Consider the following 16739-nt stretch of genomic DNA (forward strand, 5'->3'; position numbering starts at 1 on the left):
ACCCCTTCCGGCGAGATCATTTCGGTCCGAGGTGAGAGAAGCGGCATGACCACCAGCGTCATTACCCTCATGAAGGCGCAGAAGTACCTGCGAAAGGGTCATCCGGCAGTTTTGGCGCAAATTGTTGAGAAACCCGCGGAGGAGAAGCGAATTGAAGATATACCGATTGTGCGAGATTTTCCGGAAGTTTTCCCGGAGGATTTGCCTAGACTCCCTCCTATACGACAAGTCGAATTCCAAATCGAGTTGACACCCGGTGCAGCACCCATAGCACGAGCCCCGTATCGGCTCGCACCGGCGGAGCTTCAGGAACTGTCCACTCAGTTGCAAGATTTGTTGGATAATGGTTTTATCCGACCTAGCTCTTCGCCATGGGGAGCCCCTGTCTTGTTTGTCCGAAAGAAGGACGGGACTTTCCGCATGTGCATCGACTACCGGGAGTTGAACAAGGTGACGGTCAAGAACCTTTATCCTTTACCCCGAATTGATGATCTGTTTGACCAGCTTCAAGGATCGAGTTACTACTCGAAGATCGATCTGCGATCTGGTTATCACCAACTGAGAGTGCGCGAATAAGATATCTCAAAGACGGCTTTCAGAACACGGTATGGTCACTACGAGTTTTCGGTTATGCCTTTTGGCCTAACCAACGCACCAGCCGTATTTATGGATCTCATGAATCGAGTATGCAAGGCGTACATCGACAAGTTTGTGATTGTTTTCATTGATGATATTCTCGTCTACTCCAAGAACGAGGCTGACCACGAAGAGCACTTGAGGTTAATTCTGGAATTGTTGAAGAAGGAACAACTGTATGCTAAACTCTCGAAATGTGAGTTTTGGCTTCGCGAGGTTCACTTTTTAGGACATGTGATCAACGAGAACGGTATCCATGTCGATCCCGGTAAGGTAGAGGCCATCAAAAACTGGGAAGCACCTAAGCCTCCGACTGAGGTGCGGCAATTCCTAGGACTGGCCGGCTACTACCGACATTTCATCGAGGGATTTTCAAAGATTGCTCAACCCCTCACCGCTTTGACTCACAAAGGCACTAAGTACAATTGGGGTGACGCGCAAGAATCCGCTTTTCAACTGTTGAAAACCAAACTCTGCAGCGCCCCTATTCTAGCCCTCCCCGAGGGAACGGAAAACTTCGAGGTACATTGTGACGCATCGAAACAAGGACTCGGTTGTGTGCTGATGCAACTCGAGAAGGTTATAGCTTACGCCTCTCGACAACTACGGGTTCATGAGAAGAACTACACGATCCATGATTTGGAAGTCGGAGCTGTGGTGTTTGCCCTTAATATATGGAGGCATTACTTGTACGGTACCAAGTTTACCATTTACACCGACCACAAGAGTCTCCAACATATCTACGATCAGAAGGAGCTGAACATGCGACAGCGCCGTTGGGTCGAGCTGCTCAAGGATTATGATTGTGCCATCAAGTACCACCCTGGCAAAGCCAATGTAGTGGCCGACGCCCTCAGCAGAAAAGAAACAGATAAACCCAGACGAGTGCGAGCATTGCAACTCACGATTCATGCAAACTTACCTGACCAGATTCGCGAGGCGCAACACGAAGCTTTGAAAGATGATAATCTTCCATCGGAACTCATGCGGGGCATGAACAAGCAACTTGAAACCAGATCGGACGGGGTCCGATATTTTGAGAACCGGATTTGGGTTCCACGGTACGGAGAGTTGAGAACTCTGGTGATGGACGGAGCTCACAAGTCCCAATATTCTATCCACCCTGGCTCAGATAAAATGTATCATGATTTAAAGGCACTTTACTGGTGGCCGAACATGAAAGCCGACATTGCCACCTACGTGAGCAAATGCTTGACTTGTGCCAGAGTCAAGATAGAATACCAGAAACCATCTGGCCTACTGCAACAACCGGAACTCCCAATGTGGAAATGGGAACACATCTCAATGGATTTTATCACGGGTTTACCTAAGACACCGACGGGATGCGATACCATCTGGGTGATCGTTGACCGGTTGACTAAGTCTGCACACTTCTTAGCGATTAAGGAATCGGACAAAATGGAAAGACTGACTCGCGTCTACATGAAGGAAGTAGTGTCTAGACACGGAGTGCCTGTCTCAATCATTTCTGATCGAGATTCTCGTTTCACTTCGCACTTTTGGAAGTCGCTGCAAAGCGCACTAGGCACCCGTCTTGATATGAGCACAGCATACCATCCTCAGACGGATGGGCAAAGTGAACGAACTATTCAGACCCTGGAGGATATGTTGCGTGCATGCGTGTTGGATTTCAGAAAAAGTTGGGAACCTCACTTACTTTTGGTAGAGTTTTCGTATAATAACAGCTACCACGCAAGTATTAAAGCAGCGCCGTTTGAAGCGCTGTACGGACGGAAGTGTCGATCACCACTCTGCTGGGCAGAGGTGGGTGACAGCCAAATCACTGGTCCGGAACTGGTACTCGAAACTTCGGAAAAGATTGTTCAAATCCGAAATAGCATGGCAGCAGCACGAGATCGCCAAAAGAGTTACGCCGACAAGCGCCGAAAGCCTCTCGAATTTCAAGTAAATGACCAAGTGTTACTCAAAGTCTCACCTTGGAAAGGTGTGGTTCGCTTTGGTAAGCGAAACAAACTCAACCCACGATATGTTGGTCCTTACCGGATAACTGAGCGCATTGGTCCGGTGGCGTACCGACTGGACCTACCAACAGAACTCAGTGGCGTACACAATGTATTCCACGTATCCAATTTGAAGAAATGCTTATCCGATGAATCCCAAGTAGTCCCTTTGGTGAACTACAAGTTGATGAACAGTTACGTTTCATTGAGGAACCAGTCGAGGTTTTGGATTGGGAAACCAAGACGCTCAAGCACAGCAAAATTCCAATCGTTAAAGTTCGTTGGAACTCGAGACGTGGACCGGAGTTCACGTGGGAACGCGAGGATCAAATGATGAAGAATTATCCTCACCTTTATGAAGGGCTGACCAAACACAGAAAACCGCGAAACCCAGCAAACCGTCAGAAATCACCGGAGGTATGAATTAAATTTCGGGACGAAATTTCTTTCTACTAGGGGATGATATGACAAACTGAATTTTTTTTTCTTACTCTTTCAGACACTCATCACGACTTGACTCAAATTTTCGGGACGAAAATTCTTTAACATGGGAATGATGTGACAATCGTCACCTTCAGGTTAACTCCGTTAACTCAACTCCGTCAATTCAAACTTAAGATCACTGAATCTATAACGCACACTTCATTACATTTAAACTAGGGTTTAAATGACGCTTAACACTTAATACATGTGTAGTCTTTCGGGAATTGTACCGAAACGCAAACGATTGATGAATAAACGAAAAACGTCAAAACAATAATTATGTGATAATTATGTGTAGACTTATGTGTTATGTGATAACATAGTATAAAACGCTAACTCAAGATGTAAACAAGTTAGTTAAGCTAGATAAGTAATACTTAGAAGTGGAGGGGCCAAAGTGTAACATAGTATTCTATATATAATAATAATAACTAAACCCTAACTTATTTTCTTTTCCCCACAAGTCCCGATCGGAAACTCTCCTCCCCCTCCCTTGGCTGCCGTCACCTATACACACACATACAACCAAGAATTCAAGTGTTTGATTGAAGAATTAGGTGCTAGGAAGGTATAATCGATTATCCTATGCATCCTTTATACTTAATCCTGACTTTTATTGGGTTAATTATAAACCCTAGCTGCCTATTTTTATATGGTTTTGTGTTCATATGATTTTGTTTGATTGGATGATGTATTGATAATGATTTGATAACTAGATTGAATATTGTTACATGTTAATTGCTTGTGTCTTTGATTTGAGTTCAAACAAAAACCCTAATCATGTATGTAAGGTGTAATTGATGTGCATGGATAGTGATTATGGAGTCTAGAGTGTTATATGAATGCATGATGGTCCATAGATAGTTGATATGTTGAGTTTGGATGCAAACAGTTTCTGGACAGATTGTGTTATTGATGTTTAATTGACTGTAACGAGGTGTAAATGTGAAAATTGGTTGAGATTATTGATACTACAGTAAACTAGGTTGAGTCTAGTTTCTAAAGAATATAAACTTGTAATTTTTGGACAAGTAAAGGTTAACTTTTATGATTTTACAAAAACGTTGTGCAAAGCTGAGCTGTTAGACATGCTGTTAGGTTGTTTTGTAAATGTTATATCTCATGAACTACGAGACCAATTGGGTTGGTTCCACTTCTGGAAGTTGACTCATTGAGTTAGGAACCTAACCCAAGTGGTCTTGCATTTATTGGATTTTTCGTTTAACGGGAATTGCAAATAACATTCTGTTGCGCATGAATTTGATTGTTATGAGTTTGCTGTAATGATTTGATGATTGTGAGAAAACTATGTGGAATAAAAATATAATAAAATATGTTCTGGAAACCTAAGACATATATGCTTCTGTGATGATTTTTGGTAAATTAATTGAGATGCTATGATTGGTGGAATAGTACAATCTTTCAAGTAGAATTTATGTCTCGGTGAAACTAGCTGCTGAGTTTTGTGAAAATGCATGAAACATAATACTTGCTAATTTATTATCGTGTTTTGACCAAATTGCCCTTGAGGGGAATGATTGCAAGTTAATTGGCGTGTTTTGACCAAATTGCCCTTGCGGGGAATAATAGCAAATTGATTGTAATGATTTGACCAAATTGCCCTCGTGGGGAATAGTTGCTAGTTAATTGTTATGTGTTGACCAAATTGCCCTTACAGGGAGTAATTGCTAGTGATGTACTTTATGAATACGTGACACATAAATAATTGCTTACACATGTAACGTATCACAAATACACTTGTTAAAGTCACACACGATTCACAAACGAAACACGAAACATGTTACGTGCATAGGTATTATGTGCCGGGTCTAGAGACTCGATAATATTCCGACACTTCGAAAAATCTCTTTGTTGTTTTAGAACGCTAGAGAGAGTTTTTCTGTGACGCGCATCTTGGTGATTTAATTTGGGAATTTCTTCGCAAACAGTGAGTTTCACTTTCCCCTTTTAAACTGTTTTTAAACGCTTTTCACTTAGGGGAGATAACATACTCCGAAACGCATTTAAGATTTTGTTAATATAGATTATATATCACTTGTAAAGACTAAGTGGCAAACGCAATAACTAAAGTCCTTCATAACATCGAACCGGTTAATATTTGGATAATAGCGAGTCACTGTTGAGTAGTACTACTGGGTTTGACAAACCCCACCCAACGCTAAACTCGACTGGAGGTCGGGTGTAATCTTGGCTAAACACATACCATGGTCTGGATGACCTGGTGGCAAGGCAAATGATAAACAGTCAGCTTCGGTGTCGAACACTTAGTGATACTTGTTTTATAGGCTAGCTACCTATAGATATATAATTGAAATAACACTATCTGGTAACGCAAAACGCTGTAACGCTGTAACGCAAAACGCTGTAACGCAAACGCTAGACATTTATTTTTATATAACTTGTGAACTCACCAACCTTGTGTTGACACTTTTAGTATGTTATTCTCAGGTAGCCGAGGCGGGCGCGCGGTTTAGGAACATGCATTGCTTGAAAACGCTTCTGTTATTTAAACTTATTTTAACGGTTATCATTGGTTTTAAGTCGTCCTGCGTGACGCAACTTTTGGTTAATGGTTTTTTTTACGCTTCCGCATTAAATTACTTGTAAACGTTTTTCATGGTTTTGAAACTTTGTTTTATGGTTTGATTATAACTAATGATTCTGATCCTGTTAGTTCACACCCTCTGATGGTAAAACTCCGTTAGTGGATTTTGAGGGTGTGACACAAGCTGATCTCAAGTAGCTCACAAGCAGCTCAGCTCGTTTATACCCCTATCCCTGAATTTAGTTATATTTATTATAATTGTTAAAATAATATTAGTTGCCATGTAATTGTATATTTATTATATTGAATATAAGTTGCATATATATTTTTACCAGTGGTTTGTTTACACCCTTATCCCTAAATTTGTATTCTATAACAATTGCAGATTATGTCAATGGGAGCGGGATTATGCATGCCACCAATGATGTTTCCGAACGGAATGCAACATATGCATCCTCATTTCTCCCCCATGAGCATGGGTATGGGCTATAATATGGGAATGGAGATGAATGGCGGGCCCTATATGCTCCCATTTTCTCTGACTACACACGGCCCCCGCCCCCCTTTCCCTTCTCCATCTATTTATCCTCATCTTAGCCAAGGAATGCCATTGTTCTTACCTCAACCACCTATGCCCGGGATTCCTGCTGTTCGGCAAATTGTGACACCTGTCGAAATCCCGGATGTGGGCCCCAGTTCCAAGGACTCGATCCTTAATAAGAACTCACATTTGATGACACATATATCTAGTCAGGTACCATCTAGTTGTTTTCACACAATTTTATTTATTCAAAAAATAACCATAGTTTATCAAAAGATAAGAATGGCTTAAGTACATCCAAGTGCTATTTCATATGGCATTTTTTATAACTTACTACTGATTTTTTTATTTGAATTATCAATTTCAAATAATCATTTTCAAAACCCTCATCCGAACACCCCCAACATTAGGCATTTAAACGAACCGAACAAACACAAACAAAGCATGTCCGTGCTTGTTTATTTAACTTTAAACCGAACGAACGATTGAACACGAACAATTAATGAACGTGGTTTTCTTGTCCGTGTTCATTCGTTAAGAAAATGAACATGTTTGTGTTCGTTCTTTAAAGTAAACAAACGAACATAACTGCGCGAACACCAGTCAAAACTAACTTGAACATCAATCTATTGGGCCTAAAAATTAATAAAAGTTCACTAAATTGTAATGAGTGATGTCTAAGTTCTTTAAACTAGACTAAATTATAATGTGCTTAAATATATAAGTGAATATATAAATGAACAAACGTAAATGAACATGAACGAATGAGACATGTGTTCATGTTGTTTGTTTATTTAATAAACGAACATAAAGGAACTTCATGCCAGAACGTTCGGTTTGTTTACAGGCCATCCCAAGATACAATTTTACTTATTCCAGTTATTAACTTCATGTATTTTTTAAATTAATCATATTTCAAATTTGATGTCAGTCTCAAGTTGCAAACAAGGGCCTTAACCAGTCTATTTCGGTTGACAAAAGCGATAAACTTTTGGAAGTTGGATGCAGTACACGCGGTAAGTTGGCCTCTGCTAGATTTGTGTTATAAGCTTTGGTTTAATTCTTGAAGTCGAATTAATCGTGATTGTTTTGATGTAGGTGTTGATTAAACAAACAACGGAAAAGTGATCAAGGTTGTATTGACTTTTGTTGACTATCTACAATGACTGTTTTGGAAGCATCAACATCCATTAAGATCTGCATGGTGATTTTAGTGTTGTGACAAGATAGTGTTTAGGTTATTTGGTGTCAATACAGTAGAAAATGTTTCTTTATAAGCTATTACGCGATAACAAACATCAAAATCGGTTAAACAATAATTGTGTTTTACATGTTTGACAGCAGTATGCTTTGCACAATCTGCAAGTGCACTTAACATTAGGTTGGTTTATATCATCAACATATGGTGTCAATGTGTGTATTAGTCACACACACACATAGTTTTTATAAATATATGATGATGTATCGACATTGAGGGGATAGGTTCAAATAATAAGTTTGATTTTTCTAAAAAGGCTAGGAAGAGGGTATTTTAGTCTACTATTTTAATATTAACGTCCACTTACTTTAATTTCAAAACTCACTTACATTAATCTCTAAAACCCATTTACATAAAAGTATAAAACCCATTTATATCTTCAGTTATCTCATACAACCACCACCACTCCACGGCCTACCGCCACCACAGCCGTCACCCACCGCCACCACCTCGCCGGAAAATCCTCTAGAAATTTTGCTGGAAAATTTCACCAGAAAACAATCCTCAATAAATTTCACACTTGATTTCCCCCTTAATTTTTATCCTTCCTAAAAAAACAATACTTTCTATTTTATAACCATATAATATCAATGACAATAAATAAAAAAGAGAAAAAAAAGTTAAATAAAATGAAAAAAAAATTAGCAGAGAATAATATGTTAAATAAAATTGTTGAAGAGAATAAAAGAGAATTCTCAAAATAAGCATTAATGAAAATAAATTTCTAGTTTTAGGTATTATTTTCTAGAAATTCCAGAAATAGCTATTATAAATAGTCGTGACAAGTAGCTTGTAGGACCAATTAGAACTTGTCACGTGTCCTTAAACTAACTGTAACCAGAACGTTCACTAATAATTTACTTGTGACAACTAAATAAGTTTCATGCCTCATAATCAACGCCCACGAGTAATTCATAAGTCTTTTAGTCGCGACGAGTAGATTATAAGGTTAAACTAGTCGCGACGAGTTAACTACTAATAAACTACTCGTGTAGGGAATGTAAACTGGATAAACTAGTCGTCGCGACTAAAGGACTTATGAATTACTCGTGGGCGTTGATTACGAGACATGAAACTTATTTAGTCGTGATGAGTAAATGATTAGTGAACGCACTCGTTTCGGTTAGTTTAAGGACACGCGGCAAGCATACTAATTGAGTATGGAGATTAAAAACAAAGTTATAGTTTTAGGTGCTATTTATTTGCAAAAAAAATTCACAAGCTCTAATTGGTTCTACAAACTACTCATTACGACTAGTTTATAATACTTATTTGTGAAATTTTTTGCAAATAAATAGCACCTAAAACTATAAATTTGTTTTTATAAATGCTTATTTTAGGAAATTTCCCGGAATAAAAATATAAGATGTGGTGTATGACAAGTAGTGGGTATAGAGTGCTCCATTTGACTTTGTGTGTTACCTTGTTTGTATGTTTACTGTTAGAGAAAGAACAACTGCTTGCCAACCAATGACGACTCCTGGAACACCAATATCATTGACTTGAGTTGACACCATAAAAGTCGAACAAGTATAGATTGATTTTTGCTCGTATGACCAATGGACCGGCCAACGATCATGGTGACAAACGACGACGGAATACATGCTCCGGGACTGCAAGCTCTTGTTCGAACCCTCGTCTCTACCAATCGCTACCGTGTTTGGGTCTCTGCACCTGATTCGTATGTTCTCTCTTTCCTTACTTATTTTACTCATCTCATTATTAATACATACATGTTTTAGATATTATTCATAATCTCCATATTGTTAATCACAAAAAAAAGAAGCATAGGATATAATCGAACCCATGACCATTGCAATAAAGGCTTTTGTTTTAAAACAAACTTATATATAAAATAGTAGCTTTAGAACCCGTACGATACACAGGAAGCTAAAAAAAATATAATTAAACTATGAACATTAAAAGATTAAATTAAAAAAAAAAAACTATATTTTATCAAATTAAGTAGTTTAATAAGTTCAAATTATATTTTCTAATGAAATATTCATACGAATACGTGGTGCATTCTCACGCAATTTTCTTCATAATCACAAAAAAATTTAGTGATTTTATAAGTTGTAATTATATTTTTAATGGAATAACGAATTCTAACAAAAGATGATAAGATGTTTCATTATAAATGACATAAAAAGAGAACATCATATATAAAATTAGCATTACTAAAACACGCTTTTGTATTACAGATTTGAAAGAGATAGATGAGAACTCCATGGATCCATGGAGGTTGAATGAATACGTGAGAATAAAACTGCTATTCATTCATAATTTCTTCTTGTTTTTATCTTCTTTGGGCCTATAAATATTGTTCACTAATTTTTACCACATTCATCTTCTACACTGAAAAGTGTTTATAAATCGATTTAATAAAAAAAGATAGATATGATTTCATTAAAGATATAAATATTTTTGTTATACTTACAAAATACCCGCCTATTTTTAATCTCTATAATTTAGGTAATTAGTTATTTGATTAAATAATGGATTGATATGTTTTGATTATACTGATATAAATAAGTTTTCACTAAAAGTAGGAAAATAATTTGAGCGGAAAATTTTGGTTGAGAATGAATCTCCATGTGACATGTGTCCCCAGTTATTTTACTTTATTAGAATAGGTAGATATATAATTTCTTTTTAACAATTATGGGCATCTCGGGAGAGTGGACATGGGTCGGTCGGCCTCCTCAACTTCCCTTTGGGCCGGCCCTGGGACACAAACACACAAAATAAGTATTTGTATGCTAAAAACCGGATTATTTATATAATATTTATTTAATATATTAGATATATATTTATCAAAAAATAATTACTATACATATAAATATGATAAAAGGTATCCTTTTTTAAACAGCTAGTTATAGATGCATAAAACTTCATTAATAAATGTGTCAGTTCGAGCTCCTCTCGTTAGTTGTAGTTTTATCTTATGTATTTTCAGAGAGAAGTCAGCTGCAAGTCATTCTGCATCCGTGCGAGGTACAATCTCTGCAAGGCCAACTGAAATAAGTGGAGCAACAGCCTTTGCTATTTCTGGTTGGTATCATATTTATGTATGCGTATGCTATTACTGTCATAACTGCCACAAGGTCAGTTATATATTCATTTTAATGATTATTTGTGTAACTATATTAATAACACAGGAACTCCAGCCGACTGCACATCGTTGGGAGTCTCCAAGACATTATTTCCTTCAGTCCCTGATTTGGTAGATTATTGAGCTTCCATAGTTGCTTAAACAACAAGTTATGAAATTACATATTGAAGTTACTGACTTGTTTTCGTTACAGGTATTAAGTGGCATAAATATGGGCACCAACTGTGGTCTTCTCATGTCAGTACCACTTTGCCAATATTATTCTTACTTTATGATTTAATCACATTTAATATCATCAGTTTTCTAACTGAAGGTTGTAAAATGCAGTGTCTTCTCGGGGACGGTGGCTGGTGCTCGACAGGCCTTTATCCATGGCGTACCATCGGTCTCAATATCTTATGATTGGTGTGTAGTATTATGCTTAGAAATTTTGTATTTCATATGTGAAACAAAATGTGATCTTCACTGTTGAGTTTTATTGACAGGGTTGAGGGTAGAAGTAATATTAATGACTTCACACTGGCTGCCGAGGCTTGCTTACCGATAATTAATGCCATTTTTGTTGGGATTGAGAATAAAACATATCCTAAGAAATGTTTTCTGAATGTGGATTTACCCACAGATGTTCTGAATCATAAGGTGAGTTGCGTGTTGCATATATTATACGCAAAGCTGAAGTTTTGAACCCTTTGACAGGCAATCAATTTATTTACAGAATAAGTTTAACAAATTTTTACACTATTTAGTTCCAATTCCAAACCATAGTTGGCTAGCCTAAATTAATATTTAGATAAAATTGAAATTTTTGATGGTCTTGGGTCAGATCAAGTGCTGTAGCAACAAGAAACCGAAAGAAACGACGATAAACGCAGATTTGATCAAGAAATCGACACTTTTAATTATAAACCGGAAACTAAACTTAAAATAAAACCTTAACATTGACCCTTTAAAAAAGGCTCAAACCTAAAAGACAAGAAACCTTTAAACCATTCAAATATGATACCAAATAAAGATCAATATCCAAATCTTGAACTAAACAAACTAAAATCACCAAACTAAGTAAAAGACATATTTGCCCTTAGTACTATTCTGACTGACTCAAAAACAAACAACAAAGACACCACCATAATCGGCCCACATTAACAGTTAATCAGCCCGTTTCACATGTGAACAACCTGATTAAGTCCCAACAATTTTTCATCATAAAAACTTTGGAGTATTTATCATTTTTGTTTATTGTGTTCTGTTATTAGGGGTTTAAAGTGACTAAACAAGGAAATGGTATGTTGAAAGCTAGTTGGAAGCAAGTTTCTTCTAATGATAAAGCTGTTTCACAAGAACCCCTTTTGTTCAGGATGGAGGTGTGTGGTTTTTTAGTATTTCAAACATTTTGCTTGATTTTCTGCATAAAACTGGGTTATAAGAGTAATGTACTTCCTTTCAGTTCGATGGAGTCGATGTGTACAATGATGGAACCGACTTCAGTTTCCTTCAGGAAGGATATGTGCGCGCACACTCTTTTCCTACTCTAAATATTATTTTACAAGATCATTTGTTATTTATTGATGTTGTGTGTTTATGTTTATTTCAGATAACTGTCACCCCCCTTGGAGCCTTAACTAATGCTGATATTGACTGCCATACATTTTTCAATCAATGGTTACCAGAGTGTACTTCGTCAGCCGTGTGATTAATCGTACCAATTTTGACCATAGCTTCTATGGTAGACTTGTTTTCCCTTACGGGTATGAATAAACAACTCGGCGTATATGTATATGTATGTTGATGATCATATGTCATTCATGTTATTTAATTAGCGTGAGTACTAATATTTGAAGTTGGAGTGCATACAAGTAAATTAACCGAACCGACCGATGAAGGGAAACAAAACATTACAATGCAAAATTAATGGAATTGAATCTGCACCACCTCTCCCAATTCTCTTACTTCCATGCTTCACCCAATGGAATGATTTTACTTTAATGTCGTTGATTGCCTTAACAACTGATAAGGACTTATTGTTAATAATGTCATTCCGTGACGTCCATAGCACCCATCATGTCACAGCCGATCAACATGTCAAAGAATTAAACATGTATAGAATGCTTTAAACTTTTTTAGCTATTGGGGTGAACAGAGTGGGTGCGGGGTGATGGAAAGATGCCATTGGAACCATCGAGAACACCAACCCGTGCCGTCGGTGCTGATAAAAAAGACACTAATTACACTAGTTATAAATAAATGTTCATTTGAGCTAAAGTTATTGGTTTTTAAATTATTACTAAGTCACTAGGTGTTTCTCGTATTTGCAAATAAACATCTGCAAGGTCAACCCGAAACATGACATACAAGACATGGTTTAAAGTGTGTTAGGCTTATAGTTGGCGTCTTTGACACAAATATACATGTGGGTTGGGTTGCGGCTCACCTATTCAACCTGCCAACTCAAAATGTCAAGGCCAATTCTTAACTCTACACAAGTGACACACTTACTCAAACCTAATTACCACTGCAATTTTTTATTTTTCTACTTTATCACATATCTGTAACACTTTACACACCCTTTTTTTTAACAAACATTCACTTACGTAGAAGAAGTAATTGAACAAGATTTACCATATACTGTTTAGCTACCAAATAGTAATTTACATTTAAAACCGGAGGTGCAAGTTGTCAAAAATACATGGCTAAAAGAAACTCAATAAAAATATAATGTTCTGATAAAAATGTTTAAATTCGCACGCCAATAAAAACGATTAAGTTTTTCTTATTTTTATTTGAATGACGACTTTCCTGTGTATTAGGCTATCGTACACTCTAAATTTGGAGAGCCCTGTTGCCTCACTATGGGTAGACTATGTTGTCTTAACCGAGCCCACTTTAGCTTCATAGTTTGGCTTGGCCGTTCCCCCTGGGAAATATATCGTCGGCTGCCACTTGACAGTTCTTGTGTCACCACAAGAGCATAGGGGTGTTTGTCGGATCGGATAACGGGTTATTCGGTTAGAATTTTTCGGATTTGAAAATTTTAGGACCCAATCCGAATTAGGGATGTTCCTATCCGATCTGAATCTATCTGAATTCAATTCGGATCGGATTCGGATAAAATCCGAATAATTCGAAATAAACCAAATAACAAATTTTTTTTTTGTTTCTAACATTTTACTAGTTCAGAATTAAAAAAAAAACAGACCAAACCGAAAAAATACAAATTAGTCTTGAATACAAATTCAAAGTTCAAATTTCTAATAATTGTCTAAACAAACATGCAAAACCGATAAAATACCACTAAAAACATGTTTTTTATTCGGATTAAACAGATATCTGAATATGATCATGGATAAGTTTATTTGGGTTTCGAATTCGGTTCGGAATTGGAATTGACAACCTTGCAATGCCTAGTTCAAATAATTCATTGTCATCATCCAACAAAATGACACAAGTATAGATCGAACTTAGATCCCATCTAAAAACCCACACCTCCTACCACTATGTCACAAACCATGACTTGTGCTTTCTACTTTTCCACCCTAGAATCTAGATTATACATGAAAAAGACTTCTTCTTTTTAAATTTCTTGCACATAAAAATGATTGAGTCGTTCTCATCGACTATTCATGTTTCTAATATAAGAGTGTTACAAATATTTTTTTATTGCGATTATATGTATGCATATTTGGAAACCGTGTTAAGAAATTTTTTGAATTTTAACTAGTTTAGATTAACATACCACAACATGCTTTCATTTTAAATAATAATGATATTTTTAAAGGATAAAATTGTCTTTTATAGTCGCTACTAGAGGTGCACACACCGGTTTAAAACTTAAAACTGGTTCGGGTTAAAACCGGTTCGGTTTGGTCAACAAAAGTCAAAACCGGTTTATGATCGGTTTCGGTTCGGGTTGAAACCGGTTTCTTACCATGTTATGATCGGTTTCGGTTCGGGTTTTGATCGGTTTCGGTTCGGGTTTTGACCGGCTTTTGCTCGGTTTTGGCCGGTTTCGGTTCGGTTAACCGGTTTGCACCCGGTTTTGGTGGAGAAAATTACAAACCGGTTCCAAACCTACGGTTTCATTCGGTTCCAACCCGGTTTCTACATAATCGGTTTCAAACCAGTTCGGTTTCGGTTAAGTTTTCAGGTCGGTTCGGTTAACCGGTTTATTTGCCCACCTCTAGTCGCTACTAATCAGTATACGTTATTTAATAATAATGCATATATTGTCCTTTTCAATTTAGTGTAATGGTAGGAATTATAAGTTTTTCAATAGAGACCAAAGTTCAAGCCCAACTTACAACAACACTTTGCGGGGACATGGGTTGGGTGGCTCAATGAAAGAAGATTGGGATCTTTGTGATCTCCAGTTCGATCCTGAGGGTATCTGGGTTTTACCACCAGTGGCCTTTGGGCAGGTGTGTTTTCCCTGAAACTGGGGATAACTTGGAGGCGCTTGAGGACTTCGTACGGCTGGGTTGGGCCAACTGACGGTGACCTTTGTCATTGGGTCATCCCATACAAAATAACTAAGCATTCTATTTTTGTTGGTCGTTCAAAAAAATAATAATACATATATAATTCACTACATTAAGTAATGCTTATTTAATTCACTAGATTACTAATACTAATTATTATTTAAATAATAATAACAATACCAAATATAATAAGTGGTTAAAGCAAGTTGGGCTAGTCCTAACAAGGGGTGTTCATCGAATCGAATGACGAATTTTCAAGTAAACTCGAATTGAATAATCCGAATAATTGTTTTTTTCGCCAGTATTCGTATTCAATTAAAAGTTGAACTATTCGATTAGTATTCGTATTCGTACTATATGCCTAATTCGAAATTCGATTCGAATTCATATTTGAAACTCGATTTCGAATAAGTTCGATTTTAATTCGAATAAATACGATCTAATTCAAGTTAACCTATGCCAAAAATTCAAAAACCATAATCATAATTGCAAAACAAACATATAAATTTAAAGTAGCTACAATACTACATGATAATAAATTCAAAACTAAAGTACAAATAGTCTAAATTTTAAAATATTCAAAACGAGAAATAAATAGCACTCATATTAGTATGGGCTAAAAAACAATAATGTTTCCTATTGGGTTTAATTAATTTGTAATGAATATTTATTATTTATGCATTTGACACAAATAAAAATAAATAATTATATACACTCACATACGTATATATAATATATGTATATATAATTCGAATTCGAATTTCGAATCGAATCAAATAATAAATCATGAATTCGTATTTGGTTCGTATCCGATTAATATACTCGAATACGAATCGAATTCGAATTTTTTAAAACCGAATTCGAATCTTAATAATCGAATTCAAATCGAATTGTTTCGAATGTGAATCAAATTCTGAACACCCCTAGTCGTAAGATTAGATTTAATTCTTACGAAACCGTAACGTAGCACGAACCACCCACTAGTCAATTTGTGTATATTTAGTTTTGTCTTGTTATTTAAATAATTGTTAATTAATAGATGGATCAGATTTGTAATTTCTTACTCTAAATAGAAAAACAAAATATATCTAATAATGTAGTTGTTTTGCTTTGACTAGAGTTAGTTTCATATTTTTTGTATTATTAACCCAACCCATACACGATCCGCCATTCCTCCCATATTTTTGTTATTCCATTCCAACAATATTCACTTCCAGTTCGAATCTCCATCCCTGATTTCGATTAAAGCCCTTCTTTCATCTCAAACTCAATTTCGCAATCCAATTAGGGATTTGATTCATGGAAGGTGATAACGATGTTGATTGGGTTGGGGGGGGGGGCAGATTTGTCGCCGGTTGGGTTAAAAAAAACATATTACTTTATTTAATTGACCATTGACAACGGTCAAAAATATAAAAAAGAATACTATTGATTAACAAAATTAATATAAATACCCAACCTTTTCAATGTGGTGTGGTGGTAGGGGGTTTGAGTTTTTCAATAGAGACCCAAGTTCAATTCTCACTTACAACACTTTGGGGGGACATGGGTGGCTCAACGAAGGAAGACGGGAATCTTTGTGATTTCCAGTTCGATCCTGAGGGCATCCGAGTTTTACCACCAGTGGGCCTTTGGGTGGGTGCGTTTTACCCGGAACTAGAGATAACTTGGAGACGCTTAAGGGCT

General features: G+C 36.6%; 2 protein-coding genes across 2 annotated transcripts; both read left to right on the top strand.

Moving 5' to 3' along the window:
* Positions 1 to 6049: 6049 nt before the first annotated feature.
* LOC143637342 (uncharacterized) lies at positions 6050 to 7436 on the top strand. The gene is made up of 3 exons (XM_077104774.1): positions 6050 to 6421; positions 7140 to 7224; positions 7307 to 7436. The coding sequence occupies exons 1-3, from the start codon at positions 6056 to 6058 to the stop codon at positions 7315 to 7317; spliced, it is 462 nt and encodes a 153-aa protein (XP_076960889.1). The 5' UTR covers positions 6050 to 6055; the 3' UTR covers positions 7318 to 7436.
* Positions 7437 to 9034: 1598 nt separating this feature from the next.
* On the top strand, positions 9035 to 12330 carry LOC143637431 (uncharacterized). Its single transcript, XM_077104846.1, has 9 exons — positions 9035 to 9147; positions 10426 to 10520; positions 10628 to 10692; positions 10775 to 10818; positions 10909 to 10986; positions 11067 to 11220; positions 11835 to 11942; positions 12026 to 12085; positions 12173 to 12330. The coding sequence occupies exons 1-9, from the start codon at positions 9044 to 9046 to the stop codon at positions 12269 to 12271; spliced, it is 807 nt and encodes a 268-aa protein (XP_076960961.1). The 5' UTR covers positions 9035 to 9043; the 3' UTR covers positions 12272 to 12330.
* The last annotated feature ends 4409 nt before the right edge of the window (positions 12331 to 16739 follow it).

This window comes from Bidens hawaiensis, unplaced genomic scaffold (genome assembly GCF_021521415.1).
Source record: "Bidens hawaiensis isolate Kalapana, Puna unplaced genomic scaffold, B.hawaiensis_p1.1 tig00000055_1, whole genome shotgun sequence".
NCBI classification, from domain to species: Eukaryota; Viridiplantae; Streptophyta; class Magnoliopsida; order Asterales; family Asteraceae; genus Bidens; species Bidens hawaiensis.